Genomic DNA, 19,747 nt, shown 5'->3' on the forward strand with positions numbered 1-19,747 from the left:
TCTGGGTTTTGTTCATTGTTTGAACTGGAATTTGAAATATGACACAGTAGACCTTTTGAGCCATACATTAATTCAAGGGCCTCGATTCTTTTTTTTTCTCAATAAAAAAACTATATCATTTAACACTTCTTTTGCAGCAGATAATTTTATTTTATTTTATTTTTGTATTTTAACCTTAAGTTTAAAGTAGTAATTGGCAATTATTTCATCACAGTTAAATTCAATTGGATAGATGCTCTCTGTTTTGATATTAATATAAAAATGACTCGAGGGATAGCACTTTGACTGAATGATGAAATGCTAATTCAGAATTAGTGTCAGAAAATAATAAATGTGTTGCAATGGCTTTCATATCCATCTTTGTGTTTCACCTTGAGATCAGGCTGGGTTTGGCAAGACTTTCATCAGCAAGTTTTGGCTATTTAACCAAGCCTGATGACTGTCTCAACAGAGATGTGTTAAAAAGCCCCAAGTGGTAATCGAGTTTAGTTCAGCAGTCTGGCATCGGTTCCATTTTGCTGTGTATCAGCAGTGTTTTTTACTCACTGTGCATGCCTGGGTGTTTAATCAGTGTTTTGGTATGTGAGGGCATTATGATAATGATAAATACTAATTTGCACTTGCTGATGAGGGGCTCTATTGATGTTGCTTTTTGGTTTCTATTGACAAATTCAGAGTGGGGAACAAATTGAAGCAGGTGAAATTGCTCCTCTTAGCCTAAATTATGTGTTGCATTTGTGCTGTTGGCAGACTGTCATTGCTTTAGATATTGCTGCCTTTCAATCTCAGTAACTCCATCATTTTAGACTTGGGATTCCTGTCAACATTTCCTCACCATTGTGGAAGTACAGGAAGCGTAATTCAACCATTTTGTTCACTGTGTTGGGACCAGGGACACGTCTAAAACCTGCAGGGTGGAGGACTAGATTTGAGGATCCCTGGCCTGGAATATCAGAATGTGAACAGGACAATATGTTCTGACAGAAATGCTCACTGCAGATTTTGCATCAAAGATTAAATTGAGCAATCTTGTTTAGAAAAATCAGACAAGTAGGAGACCATGCAAGAACAATATCAGAAAGAGAACATGGGGGATGCACAAAAGCTTTGACATCAGTATTGTTCCCTTATTAAAACAGAAGATGGCATCTTTGAGTTTTCTTAGATGCGCAAAGGTTAATCACCTGTTGATGATGTCAGATGATGCCTGGCTGAAATCCACTCAGACGATACAGATAGACATGATTCTTTCCTGAACTATAATAAGTCTGAAAAATGACTTGATCCTTTTCTCAGAAACTGAAGCCCGCCTCTGATGGTGTCGGTGTCATAGGTGGTTGTAAAATCTTTTAAAGAACCAGGGTTCTTTAACACTGTGAAATCTTTTATTGTCAGTGTTTCAGAAAAAGTCCAATGTCCAGATGTGTTTGTGTGCAACTGCCGTTAATCAGATTATTCAATATCCTGCAAGTTACACAGGAGGCGATGAGTGCCTACCAAATGCATATTCACACCTCTGCATCCTGCTGTGTTTGAGAGCCCTAAACCTCTTCACTTCCATGTTCTTATCCAAACACATTAAAGAAAATGGATGTTAGTAAATAATCCACTTCATCCATTGTAATGCCTGCCTTCACACCATGTCCCCATCTGCAGAAAGCAGCATAAACAGCTTCTCAATGTACATCTATTGTCACTGGGTAAACCTTTGGCTTCTGAACTAGAAAGGCTTAGTCCCAATGAATAGCAAATGAAGGGGGTTGGCCCAATGCCCGTCAATCACTCTGCAAAATAAAGATAATACCGCTCTGTTTTCTTTAGCCTGTAAAACAACAAACAAAAAAGCAGGCCACATTCAGAACGTTTCTTGAAGGCTTTGTACTTATTATTAAAAGCTGAAATGATTTGTTTAAAAAAATTGTACACAAATGTTGCCTGAAAAACCGGGTCAGCTTACCTCTCCTAGCGTATTAGTATTCATTTGAATTAGTTGTTGTAGCGAATGTAAACAAAAAATGGTTAAATGTCACAGTGAAATTGCCCAGCACAAAACATACGGATGTAAAATGGTAAATATTGCGAAATAATCCAACATCTATGAAAGGACATTTTCCGTTGTGCTTGCAGTTTGGAGTGAGCGGTCTTACCAGTTTCTTGGAGTTCACCGACAATGGCACTAATCCCAACATCTTCTTTGAAATCCTGGGAACAAACTATGGAGAGGACAGGGGCCGAGGAGTCAGCAGGGTAAGTAGTTAAAGCAGATTATATCAAAGTCACATACACAGTAATTTCAGCATTTTATTGTCTCATTTATTTATTTATTTGTCTACAATTTTAAGTGCTATGAATAAATGAATCCAAGGCAGAATAAAATCCATCAAGTTGTAAAGAAATTAATTGATTACTTTCCTTATTTCACTGTCTCCCTTGATCCTAGTTGTTTTGGGTTTTGGTTGGGTCAAGTACAATGACTTCAGCTGCAGCAGCTCTCCTTCTGTTAAGAGCAATGGTAATTAGATGCCATTTTAAGTGACATTTTGTAATGGTAATGGTTGCATAATGATTGCATAATGAATTTTAACAAGCCTCATGAAAGACTTTCTTTCTCCTTACAACCACATAAATTGTCATAACAGAGTATTCATTGATTTTTGTCTTTGTGTGTTTTAATTATTTTTGTTTATGCTGGTCTGCAGTATTCATAAGAGATAATAAACGTATAATTAGTGATCAGCACTGTAAACTGTAAAGGATAGCTTTTTAAATTGTAGTTTTTACCCCGATAATAACATGTACAGTGTTGTACAATTAGAGGTCACAACATATAGTATTTGTAGGTGTTTACAGTTAATCTTATTGATTTTATCTGCCTTTCTAAGTAATGCCAGGCCGCATTGTGAGTGATTTCTGTCCTTACATTGTTTATTTGCCTACTTGATGAGGCATTGAACTGGGCGCAAGGGCGCACGCACCAAACCACACCATTTGCCCGGCTTGCGTAAGCTCTTCACAAATGCCACAGTTGACAAAAGTTGGACATAAACACACACTCATACTCTGCTGCTCACATGCAGGTGGACGCCTATGCCAATTTGTTTCTGTACTAAATGCAACAAAAAAGTTGCAAAGTTGGCAAAAGTAGGCTAACTATTGTGGAACGCAGCCCTCTCTGACTATTGTCGTGGGTAGAAAAGATCGGTTTTACACGTAAGCATGGACTGATTGTCTATCAACCTGCATACCCCTAAAAATAACCCCCACTCCAAGTCAAGATCACAAGGGGAAACACTGCTTACTCTATCTTCTGTTTTGGAAATAAATAAGTTAGTAAGGATATTTTAGAGTTTTTCCTCTTATAAAAACTCTCTAAATTCTCTAAGTGAGGGTGTAATATAATTACACCTTCACCTAAGTTGAATTCTTCAATAAAACAACAGAAACAATTATACTGCTGGTTGCAGGGAAATAATTGTCATATATGGGAAAAAAAGACATCTGCTTACACTCGGGACACATTTACATACCACCAACATGCAGGGTGCAAAGAGACGCAATCAAAAATTGTCTCAACCAGAAGAATCATTTTAGATATCACAGGACTGTGATTATGGTTAATGTGGGGATACACCAACATAACAGAGCATGCCATCACAGACAAAATTAATCTCTGAAGCATAGTATAATTACATTAAAGTAAAATTCCCTAATCAGAGAGCATAATTACTTCTGAGGGAATTAAATCAGTCTTTGCATAGCTTTTGTGCTGCCGTGTCTGTAAATGCTCTTTTGTCCGTCAGTGGGATTCAGTTCAATTCTAGTGATGCTAGAATAGAATTCATTTTAGTGCACGTTTTATGTATTGTAGGGTTTAGCCTTTCAGTCTTGATGTTTTTCTTAACGTTTTTATTTCTAATAATACACTATGTGAACTACATAGGGTTAGAGAAAAACTTCCGTGCTGTAGCTTTAATAAGAACCCTCACAAGTCAGTGACTTATATTTATTATGTTTAATTTTTTGTGCATTTTAGTTTCCCTAAAGATATATTAACATTTGACTTTTTTTTTTTCTATTTCATGCTGTAGGCTGCATCATCTTTCTGTGTCTCTCTGGTTGCCTTTAATCCATATTTTTTCTTGCATTTGTGCTTCTTGAATAAAAACATGCTAAACTGTTGAAAAGGGTCTGGCTGACACTATTAAGGATATGCATGAAGTCTTAATAATGTCATTAACACCATATTCTTCTGAGGATAGTGGTTAACCTGAGCCTTTTTTCTATCTCTCAGTATTGTTTTGTCTTCTCTTTGAGGCCTTTTTTTAATTCCTGCTGAGAGTCTCATTAATGACTAGCATGCAGACAAGCTTTTATTTTCTCCTATCTCACCTTAATTAAGACACTGAGTAACTCAAACCCTTCCCTTTTATTTTTTCTGGATGTTTTTTTAACTCAGTCTTTTCGCTTTCTTGTCATTTGGAGAATTGTCCTTTCTTTCAAAGTGTCCAGCCGATTAAGTGACATTTATTCTCAACCGTACTTCAGGAATGCTGTCTAGTATAATGATGATGCCAAAAAAACTGAGATAAGTCATAAATAATATTCCTGCATGGGGTTTCATGCTTCTTTTTGGTTCATTAGCTTCAGTGGTAAAGGAGATGATGTGGTTCTCTGTATACACCTGGAATCATTGCAGAGTGTTACAGATCTTACAGAGTGGAGATAAGCTTGTCATGTCTAATTGAATTGTCTACTTTCTATAACATATTAAAGGACTTTCAAGAAAAGAAAAAAAAAACAGCAATATGTACTTCATAGCTTGTGCAATAAAAGCGCTGAGGATACATGAAGAGATACACAGAATGAATTAGTTAAGCAGGGAAAACTAAAATGTAACAAGCAGAGGAGCATGGAATATGGCCATAGATGGCAGTCTGTTCCAGAGAAAGAGGTGGAAGCTATGGGCCAAAACGAGTCGCAGTCTGTACTCTCTTGAGGTGTTTTCACACTTGATAGTCAGGTAGACTCGTTTTGATTGGTTTCAAGGATTGCAACATTTGTTACATTTTCACACATCACAGTGTCAAATGAACCAAACCCTAGAAAAACCAAAAAAGCACAGTTCGCTTTTTTGATCCGGATCAGAGTTCAATTGTTCATTCACACCTCCTCAAACAAACCAGGATATTACATTCCAAATACAATACATTTACTTTTTGTGTACCAATTATATATTTGGCCAATTGAACACCAACTGTCCTTGCTGCCAATGTGTAATGGAAAGGATGTACATCACTACCTGTAAAATGTGAACTACATTTACAGCTAAACTCAATCTAAACATTTAGTGAAACACTCAAGCCCTTTGCCATTTACAAGTACTTGCTTAGGGGATTTGTTAAGGACCAGATATAAAAGAAAAAAAAATCAGAATACACAAAGTTTTTCACCTCACATCCACAAACTTATTTCTTTTTTTGTGATTTTATGTAATAAGCCAGTATACATTAATGCATATTTTCCTAATTAGAACAGTGTGAGTGCCCAGACTCAAACAAGGACAAAGTTGTTCAAAGAGTAGAAAAGTTTATGTTTAATACTATTTAACTATTTAAAAATAGTTAACAAAGCATAAAGATTCAATGCAAGAATAAATCAAGGGATAAATAATGGATTTGTGCCCAAATTAACTGAGATCAACAGAGCACTAGCACAAACAAGACTGACCTACAAACAAAGAACAAAAGGCTGCTTAAGCAGAGGTGGATTAACCTAAATCTACCACAAATACAAAATTAACTAAAGCATCTTATGAAACAAATAAAGCAAAACTAACGATAACTTAGCACAAACAATAAAGGTGAACATTTAAGAGACAAAATTAACAAATTAAAATCAACTTGACACAACAAAGTCTTTCAGAAAAATGGTTTGTTCCAGGTTTCCTCCTCCAGCTGGTTTAGCTGCACCTCAAACAAAAGAACAAGTGTAAGTAAACCATTCAGACAGACATTAACTAAAATGTGCACCCATTAGAAAATATATGTTTAAATTAAATAACTAACTTAAGCATACTATAAGCTGTAACTACTATAAAGAAAAAATAAATATTAACACGATGTGGTGGTGGTAGGAGCATCCAGCACAAACAGGAACATATTCTCGGCAATGTCACACATATTCTCTAATCATCATGGATGCAGCTGTAAAGCCCAGCTGTAACATCTAAGATCATGAGAACATAATGCTCTTCTTAATGAAGTCATATTACACAAGGAAAAACACTACTGAACCAAATGAAATATTGTAAAAAAAAAAAAAATATATATAGCAAGACAGTGTAATTTACATGATATGGAACGACTTTAGTCTCATAAGAAAAAAAAGATTTTGGAGGTATTTAAAAAGATTACATTAAAGGCAGAAAAATGAGATAGAATAATTAACTTGGTAGTTTACAGTAATTAAATAATACGGTGATTTGAGGTAAATCTATAAGGTAACATGCCCAAAGCTAAAAAAAAAAAACAAAAAAAAAAAGATAGAGAAAAAATATCTCCAAGGAGAAAATATATTATTTCTCTTTTATCCATCATATTAGGTAGATTAGTATGAAAATTTATTCACTAAGTCTTTACTACTTCAGGCAACATTGGGGGAATGAAAAAAAAGTTGTAGTGGGATAAAAGGGCGTGAAAGCAGTAAATGATGGGGATAAAGAACTCGATTGATTTAAGTAAACAGCATTTGTATGAATTTGTCCTGTTTCATAATCTTTCCTTCACTACTTCTCGCCATGCTATAAATTTAGCCATTGCTGATTTTCAGAAATTAAGATAAGATGGTGATATTTTTAAAATGTGCTTTTTAGAGTTAATTGAAAATACAGTTTCAAATATGCTGTATTTTAAACCTCTTTAAGGTAGTGACAGTGGTAGGAATCTGTTCTGTGGGTTATCGGTTTGAATACCCATTGTGTCCTTATGCATGGCAGCCTTGCTCCTATCAGACAACCACAAAGTAGTCATGTCTACAATATGATATCGGCCATTTTAAACTTTGAATAATTACTGCAGAGCTTAGTCATCCTTTTTGGACTTTGGCATTTTTTATTATTATTTTTTACAAGTGAAAAAGAGTTTTTTTGTTTTTTTTTGTAACAAAATTTTGCTAAGTCGTAAAAATAACATCAATGGACTGTCCTATTCTTCACTTTTTAATTTAAGCAATAGGAGAAAGACAGGTGCTGCTTGCTTTGCACTTTGAAATGTGCTTCCAGGGAATTTTAAATTAATGCAAAGAGTAAGACATTTTGTTTAATCAGGAGTTAGCTGAGCCACTGGGATATCAGCGGTTAAGCCTGGTGAAACTGCGCTCTATCTGATCAGTCTTGTTCTCACACAAGACACCGGCTTTGAATGTTGTCAAAAAATCTATACAAAAGCCAGGTCGTGCTGTGTAGCATGATTGAATAAATGAATTGTTTTTTTTTTTTTCCTTTTGTAACAGAACAATTTTCTCATGTTACAACATAAACCGAAGAATGACACAGATATTGATGTTCTCATTAAACCCTTTGTCAAATGACAGTGAAGGAATTTTCCCCAAAATTTAAAGACATTTTTAAGATATATTTTTTTAATCCCTTTTTTTCCTATAAATGATCCCCACGGTAAACAATGGACACAAAAATAAATAAATAAATAAATAAATATATATATATATAAGTAAACTGTTGTGAACTCATAAATACTTGAAACATTCTTGACTCAGACTTTAATACTGATGACAGCAATTTATATTCAGATTGACCAAAGAAGACTTGACATTGGATGCTAATTGAAGGTGACCAATTGCCTCCGGTGGACTTGAATTGGCTCAAGCATGAAAGCATAGGTGAATATATATTTTAAATGTGGGGGAAAATGTTTAAAAACAACGTCAAAAAGAACCAGAAAGATGAGAGGTAATGAGAGCAGTGAAAGCAAATGAATGAAGCAAGTAAGAATATGCAGAGGAATGGGAGATGGAGTTCTTTTTCACAGTAAATCCATGGGGAAATTCATTTCATTTTGGCAAAAAAAACAAAAACATCCGTTGTGTAAACATTTTAGTTAACATCCAACAGTCACCCGGCAGCCAGTTCCTCTATGTTTGTTCAGAAAAGTCAGGAGAAGCTTTATTCCCCAGGTGCTCCACAGTCAGTGCTGTCTAATGACAAATCAGGTTTACTGATGTGGCATAATCAAGTTCAAGTTCACTAATTTTAAAGTACTTTGTCTACATGTACATATCCGTACAGCTAAAATCAGATATTCATATAGATTGTTCAAGAAAACATTTTTTTTCTATCCGATATTAAATCAGACCAAGCCTTTCCTGCTTGTTGCATATTTTGGACGACCAAAATTATTTGTTTGCTTAATCCCAGAATAATAGATTTTTAAAAAATCATTCTTACAATTTCCTTCAAATTCAGAAGTGTACATACATTTTCTTAGTAATCAGTATCATTTTTCTTTTAAACAGTAAAACTTCTGTCAAATGTTTTACGCATGTTTTTACAAGGTCCCGCATCAGCTGGAGTGACGTCTCAGATTTAAAAGCTAGTCCTTTTTTTAACCAAATGTTAACAGTGATCGCTGTGGTGATGGCCATCAGCTGTGCTGTCCACTCAGACTCTGTGCATGATGCAGCCAAAACAGGCTCTGACTTGAAAGGCAAGCACTTATTTTATGTTAAATGTTTTTATTTTTACTTATTTTCTAGAGATCAGTTATTACCTTAACATTACATTTTTTTTGTAAATTTTGATGTTGTGATTCGTAAAAGAAATAAAAGGGTGAGAATTTTTTTTATAGGCATTGTGGTAATTTAAGTGCATGTAAACTTCTCACTTTAAAGAGAGTAAAAAATATTTCCTGAAGGAATTTTCCCCTAATTGTTAGCAAACAGAAATCATTTTGATAAGCACCCCCATTAAACTTTTACGTCCTAAATTGTTAGTTGGTCCTTAAATATTGCTTAAAATGTTCTGATGCAGTTAGCACAGTCGGTTCAACACCCTTTATCCCGATGTGTACACTGTATAGAAGGAGGAGGTGTTCTTCATAGAAGTGACTGGATTTAATGTCCCACAACATTCACTTCATTTGCTTACATTGAGTCCCAGCATACATGGGAAAATAGGAAACGGTGCGTCAGCAGCTTTCCAACCCATTCTTTACGTTTCTACCACAAGCACAATAACAATGCTATTTAAGCACCAACTCTTAGCTGGGCCAAAAGAAAGAACTGCTTTTGTCAGGTGCTGCGGAGACAGGATGATGCGGACCAACAACCAGTTAAAATGTTGTGTGCTGTATTTGAAACTTGTGAGATACTTTGATTTTTTTTTTAACTCTGGAAGTCATAACAAAAAAACGTGTATAAACATGCTGTATATATTTTGCTTTAGTCAATATCAAAAGACTGAATGAGCATGAGGACAAAGAAGAACTGATAAATGTAGAGCCAGAGGAGGGAGAGAAAATGTCGTCACTCTTTGACCACTCTCCTAAATTTCAGATGTGTCAATTGACTTACGAATGAAATAAGTGATTAATGGATGGCAGCATTATGTATACAAGGAAGGTTAAAAGGGAACACTAATTGCCTGTGACCTGGTAGCAATCTCGACTAAGCTGGCAGCAGAGAGTGACTGAGAGATTAGTAGCAAAAGAGGCAGCCCAGAGCTACTTGACACCAAGGTTGTGTCCTTGTGTTAAACAAACCGTAGCTTTATCAGCAGAACTAACTGGCCAAGAGACAGAAAAAGGGGCGGTCCTCACTCAGCCAAAACTGAGAGGTGGGAGAGGTGCATAATGGATTCACAAGATTGACCATAAATTACCAGACATAGAAGGAAAATAGCTTTTAATCATATAATATACAGGTAAGTGCTGTAAGTCAGAGAAAGAGCCAGAATTGCATGTTACTGGTATATTAAAGAAAAAGAAAACAAGTCATGCTTTGTGGTTATTTTAGTTCCTTTTGAGGACAACTGTGAAACTTTTTTGCATAGTTCAAACTTCAGACAACTACTGCGAAGTGGCTGTTTGGAAGTTTAGGCCTACAAAATGCCACTTCGTTTCAGAAAAGTGCAATAAGAAACACTAATGACAATAGGCCTTTGCTGTGCGGGCATATTGTTTTTAAAATAGAAAATAACCTTGTGAAATGGAATAGAAAAGGACTAATGGGTGTGCTTTTGGAAAAAAGAGGTTCTGAGTAAATTTGTATTCGCACTTCAGTTTGACTCATTTCCACTTTTCAACTTCTCTGTGCTAAACTTAAGCATAGAACTAAGTTTACCAGATATTGCTTTTATATATATATATATATATATATATATATATATATATATATATATATGTATATGTCTCTTCACTTTTCTCCGGAGGCTCACAATTACCCTCTTCACAAATATTGGCCAAAAACTTATTAAAAACATCAGCCAATTATCCCCCTTATAATTACAAAGGCCTCATTCACATCATGATTTTTTTTTTCATCACATACGCTTTATTCTTGCCATAATGAGATTTTCCCCAGGTGGTAGTTAACACTCACAGACCAAATGTACAAACAGACTCTCAGGTGTTTCTTTTGGTGTTAGATGAGGGCATTGTTACCTTTTAGGAGTCATTTTAGAAGGCAAAATCTGATACATTTATGTTTCATCTTACAATACAGGTTTTGATCCTGGCCTTGCCCTTTGTCTTTTGTCTGTATAGCATGCTGCAACAAAAGTGCACTGCACTTCAGATCTGATTGTGTCAGTTTTTACAAGTTCACAAGGCACCATCTGCAAATGGTGTCTTGTGACACCATTTGCAGATGGTGGAACAATTAAGCAAATTGTTGTAATTTCAAAATTAAAAAAAACAACTAATTGTAATAATTTGCTCATGTATACATGAGCAAATTATTGCAAATTAAAACAGACATAGAAGTAATTGTAAGATGTTCTTACACATTGTGTAGTACTATAATAATAAATCTAATAATATTTTCACTTCTGATTCTTGGATTGTGGTAGGAGGGAAGAATAAATAGGAATAAAAATTAGTATATTAGCTGAAGCACACTTGTATTGTGAATTAGGACTTTGAACCAAACAACTCTCTCTCTCTCTCTCTCTCTCTCTCTCTCTCTCTCTCTCTCTGTGTATATATATATATATATATATATATATATATATATATATATATATATAAAGGTTTTGTATTAGAAGGCTGTGGCATAAAACAGACTTTTTATGTCTGAATCCCCTCCGGTGTGGTTAATATCAAACATAAATTTTCTAAACTATTTATTACGTTAATAAATAAAATCAGCATTTGAAAACTGTACACTGGATTTGATCTTACTATTATTTTAACGATCTGACACATGGAAGAGAGACAAAAAAATTAATAATTAGAACATTTTCACACCTCTGTAAATAAATCCTGCAAATAATCTGTTAACGGGGCATAACTAATTTCTATGGTATGTTATGTTTGTGTTTGCATGTTGTAAAGACATAACAGTAAGTTTGAAGTAGTTTGTGAAATTGCCTCTTTTTCTACATTTTCTTCTGTCTTATGTCAGATCTTCCAACTTTGTTTCGTTTCCTCTCCACCTTTAATTTCTGTTTCTGCTGTTTGCAGTTGGAATAAAACAAACAACAAAAACAATGCTGCAGTATATTGAGATGGCAAATTGTAGAATTGCCTCATTAAAAATGTTAAAAACTGTCAAATTTTTAACATTTTGTGGTAATTTATTTATTTTTAATCATTTGTATGCTAACTGTTTTCAAAATCAATAAAGGGTCCTTGTGAAAAAAATATGTTAATGTGACAAATCAGGAAGAACTTATTAATAAAATGATGAAAATTGGAATCTTTTGAGACAAAAGCATGAAAAACAATCCCCCATCAGCATTATACACACAAATGGCTGAAGTAGTTAGACTTGCCAATTTAACATAACCACTATTTCTGACTACTGTTGGCCAAGTATTCATTCAGAATTGACTTGAGGACACCTGTCAAACATTCTAGGGTGTTTCTCAGCAACTCAGCATAGATATGGACATAGACATAGAAGGAAAAGAGCTGTTAATCATATAATATTAACAGCAAATTGTAACATCAATGGTTGCCATTTTTCCAGAAGTACACCTCGCCAGTACTCACCTGCTATTTAAGACTAAAGATTTATTGAAGATTTATTGATTTTATATTCAATTCAAATATATGTTAACATTTAACCAGTATCATATCATGTTTCAACATTTGTTCCCATGTTGGTGGATGTCTAATTTACTGAATAATTATGTTTTTGTTCCTCTTTTTTTTTTTTATCCTTTATGTTCTTCTTCATTGAGTTGTATTGTTGTCCCTTCTGACCACTCATTTTCATAGCTGTTCTTACTTGACTTTCTTGGTTGTCCTTCTTGTCTGTCTTTTGCTCTCCCTCACTTCGTCTCTGCCAGCATGGCCTGCAGGCTTTCAGTAGCATTACAGCGTGTAAACCTCGGATTACAGCAGCTAGGACTACATGCCTCTTTGGATCGCACGTACACAATTGCGTGAATATGTACTGCAGTCACCCACACACCGCCCACACACACACACACACACACACACACACACACACACACACACACACACACACAAGTTTGTATTTCTACCCATATTAGGAGTTTGTATTGACTTCAATTCATTTTAGTAACTGCAGTTTTGCTCAATCCTGACATTTTCTTGAACCCAAACCACGACTGGTTTATTTGTAACCCTAACTTTAATCAAAACTTAATTCACTCCTTACCTCGAAACCTAACCCCGTAACCTTAAACAAGGAGATCCACAGAATTAGGCTTTGGTCTCCATAAGGCCTATCAGTCTCCTGGATTTTAGTAAATATGCCAGAAATGGTCCTAAATAGGATGGCTAAACAACCACACAGAAATACTCTTGTCATTGAAACAGGGCTTCTTTCAGAGGCACCAAACTTTCTGTCACAAATCTAGCTGATGCGAGAAATGTCAGTCATTGACCTCTGCAGAATAGCCTAAAGCACATCATCCCAGTGATAGCTTTTTTGTTGCTAGCCCCTTGCAAACACAGTTGTAAATACTTTGAATAGATTTTATCTCCGAAGAAATGCTACCAGCAAAGAAGATTACAGATTTCAAGGGATAAGCAGGATAAACAACAGTAAGCAGGAGAAAAGTTACGCAGACACAGCCTTTGAGAGAGGAGCTAATGCTCTGGTGAGTCAAGTGTGATGGAGGAGTAATGGCAGTTGAGAAAATCCTTATGAATCAAAACATTGTGGTTGTTAACAGACTGGCTTTAAGTGATTTGTTTGTGGTCTCATACTGTTTGTGTACATAGATCGGATAGCAAAATGTCAATTGCAATTTAAACTTGGATATTTACCATCATTGGAGGTATTTCCTAAGAGATACTGTTGTGGCAAAGGATGGTAAAGTACATTAACATCTTAGTCTATTGATCGGACAAGGTTCTAATAGATATCTTTATTGAACAAACGACAACAAAATATTTTCGTAGTTACATAGACATGGATACAGAGCTTTTTTCTTAGATCTGTGCCTCTTTGTTCACATACTTTTGTGTCTTGAAGATACATGTGTCAATAGATATGTAAATGAAAAGGACATGTAAAGAAAAGCAGGATGGACATGAAGAAATATATCTTGCTGTTGTCAATAGTAATAAAAAATGGGTGTATTTTGTCAGGCAGCTGACTTTAAAATGCTCTTTTTAATAAGACATGTTGGAACATTACACAGCATCTACAATATTTTGTTAGCAAAAGAGCTGATGACAACCACATAGATTGAACACTGAAAAGAAAATTTCAGTTGGGCAAGCCACTTTTAAAAAGTAGTTACAAATACTAGTTACTTTTTCATAAATGCAAGCGAGTTAGAGACTATTTTACAATATTGTAAAAGTAACCCCTAACAGACAGTAGCTTGTTAGTTTGCGCATAAATGCTTTAAAACAGTAAGTGGCAGTAATGCAACATGAACTGAATGCGAGCCAAATAAAGAGAAGAACATGAAGATACTGTAGTCGAGCTGAACAGACCATTTAAAGGCAATGTGACTTTAACCAGCCGGGTAGTAGAGGAGGATATATGTCAGCAGTGTGGATGTATTTCCAGTCTGACTGCAAATTATGTACAGCAAAGTTGTCAAGAGAAAGAGCAAAACCTAACAGTTTCAACACAAGTAATTTGATACAAGAAAAAAAAAAAAAACACGATGCTGACTTCAAGCAGATTTCCCTTGGGAGCGGAAAACACCAACAACTAGCATTGCAGTAAACTCTGACGAAGTGGGAGAAGATGTCCAGAGACAACACTTGCACAGTAAAAATCACAGAGGCTCTTACCCAATACTGTCCTGTTGATGGCCAACCATTATCTGTTGTTGATCATGTGGGGATTTGGGATCCTCTCTCTGTATTGGAGTCAAAGTATGAGATTCCTTCCCGCCTCCACATTAATGACACAAACATGAACAGAGCTAAAGTTGGCTTCTGATTGCAGCTTCCGATTTTGGAAATGGATAAAGGGCAATTCAACACATTTGTTTCTCCACCTTCAGTAGCTTTAATCTGCTCTGGTTTAAAAACTATAAAACTTCAAGACTTCAAAAGTGTACTAGATTATTCTTCACTAGTAGGAGAATATTTATAACAAAGTGTGTTTTGTGAAACCGTTAATAATAATAGATACATAAATATTAGATAAATAATTTATAAGTTACTTGGAATGAGTGTATTGATATTTAGTAGTACTTGAATCAGTACTAAGTATCGGTAAGTACTTAAACGTAAGTTCTCGCTATTAAAAAATGGTATTGTGCATCCCTAGATAATAAAAAATAAGATTACAAGGCTCAATTTCCCCAGTTAGAGTGGCTGCCCTTAAATGAATCGTAACCCCTATTGTTTGAGATGCATAGTGTTGCTTTTTGGATAATGAACAAGAGGTGCCACATGGGTGTAAATTACCATTTTTTAGTCTTCTTTTTTTTATATAAATCATTGTAAGGTCAAATAAAGGGGGCAGTAACTGTGGAATATAATAATTCAATTGTGAATTTCCCTCAGGGATAAATAAAGTATATTCATTCATACATTTGAAATCTAATGGCATCTTTTCAATAGGAGTCTACATCTTTATCTCCGTCATTTTAGTTCAGATCCTGGTCTATTCAGAACACCGACCAAGTCTAATGGTTTGACTGATTATGTTCCTAATTAATAGTCTTTATAAACACAAATCTCCAGTTAAATTTTCTGCGTATTCCTTTGGCTCATGATGTTGCTGAAAAGGTCTTGTCATGGCTGCTACAAGAGATCGCGCCATGGCTGCAGTGTTTTTGCTTTTGGCAGGACAAAATATTGATGGTGTGACATCCTCATTCAGCTAGAGCATTTTAGGTGCAAAAGCTACGTATCTCCATAGACTGAGAGATACAGAAAATGCAGAATCTTAGGATAGCTGGCTATGCTTAGTCGGTTTCCAGTCTTTCATCCGCACAGCATCCACTCTGGCCTTCTGCTTTGGTGTATCTTTTGCAAACCTGAAAAATCAGTACGAGGTCCATGTATGGAGGCCTTATTCCTGAAATGATTCACTGCTTTTTGCGACAGGCCTCATTTTAATCAATATGTATCTTCCTTAAAGTCAAAAGTAACGTGAGCAGCAAGAAGTCAGAACCTTAAAAGATGTAGAGTCGAGTCATTAGGAGCTTGTCAACACCATGAAACATCAATGGATTGAACTATGAAACTTTTTTAAAAAGGTTTTGTTGGCTGTAGTGGCCTTTATTTGAAAGTAGTTTGACAGGAAACAGGGTAATGAGGGAAGACATGTGGCAAATGTCACCAGGCCGGGAATCGAACCTGCAACCACCGCCATGAGGACTAGGGCCTCAATACGTGGGTCGTGCACAGCACCCCCGAACCATGAAACATAGTGAACTCATGAGGTATGAATGCTAGATTTAGTTTCCCATAAATGTTTGAAAATGTGTAGCCTGGTAATTTTCAAACAGTAACTACTTCAACAATTGACATTCTGAACAGGTAGCGTTACCCATCTCAGAGCACTTTGTTGAAAAATATATATTGGTTTTTCTTAGGTGGAAAATGGCAGGCAGGAAACGGCTACACCAGAGCAAACAGAAGAACATTATGTGACCTGAATTTAATTTGTACCGTATTAGAAAAGAGGAGAATACATGGCTCTGTGACTACAGCTCAGTTCCACCCTGCTGTACCTGATTCATGTCTCAAAGGTGTTGAAAGTGCTTTTAGATTGACCTATACTTGGCACAATCTGTTAAATGCTCCTTGTAGCACATATTTATACAGCTATCATTGTTAACTTTGACAACAGGCAGTTGATATTTTTGTCCAGGAATTTGTTGGGTTGGTGGTTCGATTCCCGCTCCGTCCGCTTCTGTCGTTCTGTCCTTGACCGTGACACTTCAACCCGCCTTGCCTGCTGATGTTGGTCAGAGGGCCCGGTGGTGTCGGTGTAAGGCAGCCCTGACTCTGTCAGACTTCCCACAGGGAAGCTGTGGCTACTATTCAGTAGGCTTACCACAATCTGTGTGTGTGTGTGTGTGTGTGTGTGTGTGTGTGTGTGTGTGTGTGTGTGTGTGTATGGGTGAATGACTGAGTGTAGTGTGACGCTCTTTGAGGTTCTCTGCACTTGATAAAACACTAAGCAAGTACAGGCCATTTACCGTCAGGTTGTAACTGATTTTAAGGTGATAAAATGCAGGCCGTGATGTATTATACTTGTTTCTGAAAATGAAGGTGAAAATCCAGCTGACACTTAGGTTTTTAACATGCCCGCAGGGATTAAACAACAAAGGATTCAAAAGAGGCTAAGTGAGATTTTTCAAACCATTGGAGCCTACACGGAAAATCTGTTTTTTGCTCCTTCAACTTCAGATAATTTCCTGGACAACCAGCATTTGACACCAGTCAGACTTTCAATGAAATGATTTACAAGGTTAATATCAGCAGAAACGTATATTCAGCTATGTGTCATCAGAGTCGGAGTGCTTATCAACGTTATGGAGTCTGATGATAGAGCAAAGAGGACTTGTGTAAATTAAACAAAGAGAACCGAGAATAGATGAAGAGATGTTGCTTTAAGTACCTTGTATTCTTTTATGTAATTTTTCACTCTTTCTGTGTTTCCTAACAAATTTGTCACTTTGTAATGTGTGTTTTTATTCTCCGCAATTGTAAAAAGGACATCTTGACTACAAGTGAAACTGTGAGGTAAATGTCTTTATAATGTGATAATGATAATTACATAGAAGCCATTTGTGTAGAGTTAGGTTGGATTGCAATGGTTAGATTTTTTTATTTTACGTTTTGCAGGAATCCTTTTGAACTACATTGAAAGAGAACAAGAAATCTGCCTGATCAATGTCCTCAAGAAGCTCGAACTGAAAAACTATTAAACGTCAAAAACGTATCTAAATCCACTATTGCAGAAAAGAAGACCAAGCAGACTTATGATGATTCCCCTGTTAGGATCTTGCCATGCCTTCGCCCACAAAGCAAAATTACGCATGTCAAGTGATTGAAAATTTACTTTTAGAAATATTGTGAACTTGTATGATTGTTAGCCCTAACTTAGATATAAAGGAGGGATTGATTGAGATTTCTGAAAAATTGAGAAGCAACTTGTCTTTCATAATCTGCAGCGTTTTAGTGTTGACCCAGATAACTCTCTTGTCTGTAAATGTCAGAATATAATTGTGAAATCATATCTTATTTTTCAGTTTTTTTCCCCCACAAATTAAAACGTATCAGAGAAAAGTGATATAATGTCCCACCTCATGGTTTTTTTGGTGATTTGAATGCACACTGCTACGGCACATTTAATTATTCATTACATGTACATGTATAATTTCTGAGTCCACATGTATGTCCATGAATTATGTATGACAAATGGGCATTTTGATTTTTCTGTTTAACTTTTTGCAAACAGGTCATATGGACTTGCATCCATTCCTGCACATCTTTACAAAGCTTTATGAGATGTGCATAGTGTACATAGAGGACCATGAAAGACAGAACAGGACAAAGGCTGTGTGCCTCTGCTAAAATATTGAGTTTGATTACAGAAAGAGGAACAAGACATACAGGCTAATTTGCTGCCCCTCCTGTATCCAATACCAGCCCTAAGTAAACATCAAGCAACGATTAATGAATGAAAGAAAATGTTAAAAAGACGAGACACACTTGATAACTTTCTCAGTCATTTTCACCAATGAAGAATAATGCAGATAATCAATCAGGTCAAACTCTAGTGCATCTTCTAACCTTTTTTGGAGGCTTTTCATCATTTTACTCCCGTGTTTATCAGCTCGCCCCTCTTTTAGTTTCCTTAGAGAGGAGTTAATGCAGTGCAGCGTAAAACAAAATTGGCAAGATGACAGGTGCTTTTCTTATCTTTCTGTTTGGCCTGTTTTATTGAAGTTTTGTCTGCACTCTGAATGAGGATTATTAAATGAAAACAAATGTATACAAAATGTAAAACAAATCATAATATGAAACAAATATCTACAATGTACTTTTGAGGATTTGGTTTTTGTTAGTAACAAAGGTGATATAATTCCAAATGCCAACCATACCTGAAACTCAGAGGCTAATTGATTTAAAAGACATTTTTCTAGGAAGTCATTACATTAATCATAATTTTGAAACAAGGCAATTATTTATGAAGCATTTCTTTCTTTGTCAATTAAAAAGAACCAAGCGGAAAGCAAATTAAAAGATATGCATTTTAATCATAAACGTATTAATCAATTTAAACTTTGGTATTTGAATGCACATTGAAGGCGCAACGTTTGAAGTAAATGTACATAACACACCCAGACTGAGCCATAGTGAAATAATATTCCAGCAATTCAAGCAGGCAGCAACTTGCTGTTCATCTGGGAAATCAGACCAGAGCTTGTTGTTAATGATTGGTTTGTATAGACTTTAGTGGCATTGGTGTGCAGTGTTGTGAATGTATTTGTGTATATGAGAAAGAAAGTTTCAAATAGTGGCTTACCAGACATAAATGTGTAGTTTACTAGAGGAAAAATTTTCAGCAAATAATCCAATATATATAAAATCAGTCTTTTATGCAATTCATATCGGCTTATATGACAAAGTGGACAAATGTAGATTGCTAAAATGTTTGAATCATGTTCATGTAAATAGCCACAACACAACAACCTATTGCAGGATTCGGTACAAATATGTCATATCTCATTTGTAATTCAGTAAATCACGGTTTATCATACAGGTTATAAAGTAAAGTACATTTAAGTTGGTTTGTTACCATGAACTACTAGAATTACATTTGTTTTTAATGCTGTAATTCGAAGGTTTACAGTAGGAAACAGCAGGAAAGGGCTATGCTTGCAATACAGAGGACTTTAAATGTAATTATACAGAAGGATAAGGCTCCTGCTCTTTGTACTTAAAGGAATCACTTGACTTTGATGCCTGTCTATCTTTGAACACTTTCTGGGGACATCTCCTTGGTAGTAGAGCCTGGGGCAGACCCAGAACTCACTGCAAAATTATATTTCCCTTACAGCCTGAGAAAGCTTTGGGGTCCGCCTTGAGGGAAAGGGATGTCTGTGTTTTTC

At 35.6% G+C, this 19,747-nt stretch overlaps 1 protein-coding gene across 1 annotated transcript in view; it reads left to right on the forward strand.

Annotated features, from left to right (window-relative positions):
- The window catches only part of grid2 (glutamate receptor, ionotropic, delta 2), a 179,552-nt gene that overhangs the window by 16,591 nt on the left and 143,214 nt on the right, over positions 1-19,747 (forward strand). Inside the window, exon 5 of the mRNA XM_015052766.1 lies at positions 2,128-2,247. Coding sequence (XP_014908252.1) covers positions 2,128-2,247 — 120 coding nt within the window. The remainder of the gene's footprint in view (positions 1-2,127; positions 2,248-19,747) is intronic.

Source organism: Poecilia latipinna, unplaced genomic scaffold, assembly GCF_001443285.1.
Source record: "Poecilia latipinna isolate Pla-1442-1.1 unplaced genomic scaffold, P_latipinna-1.0 Scaffold1131, whole genome shotgun sequence".
Lineage (NCBI taxonomy): Eukaryota > Metazoa > Chordata > Actinopteri > Cyprinodontiformes > Poeciliidae > Poecilia > Poecilia latipinna.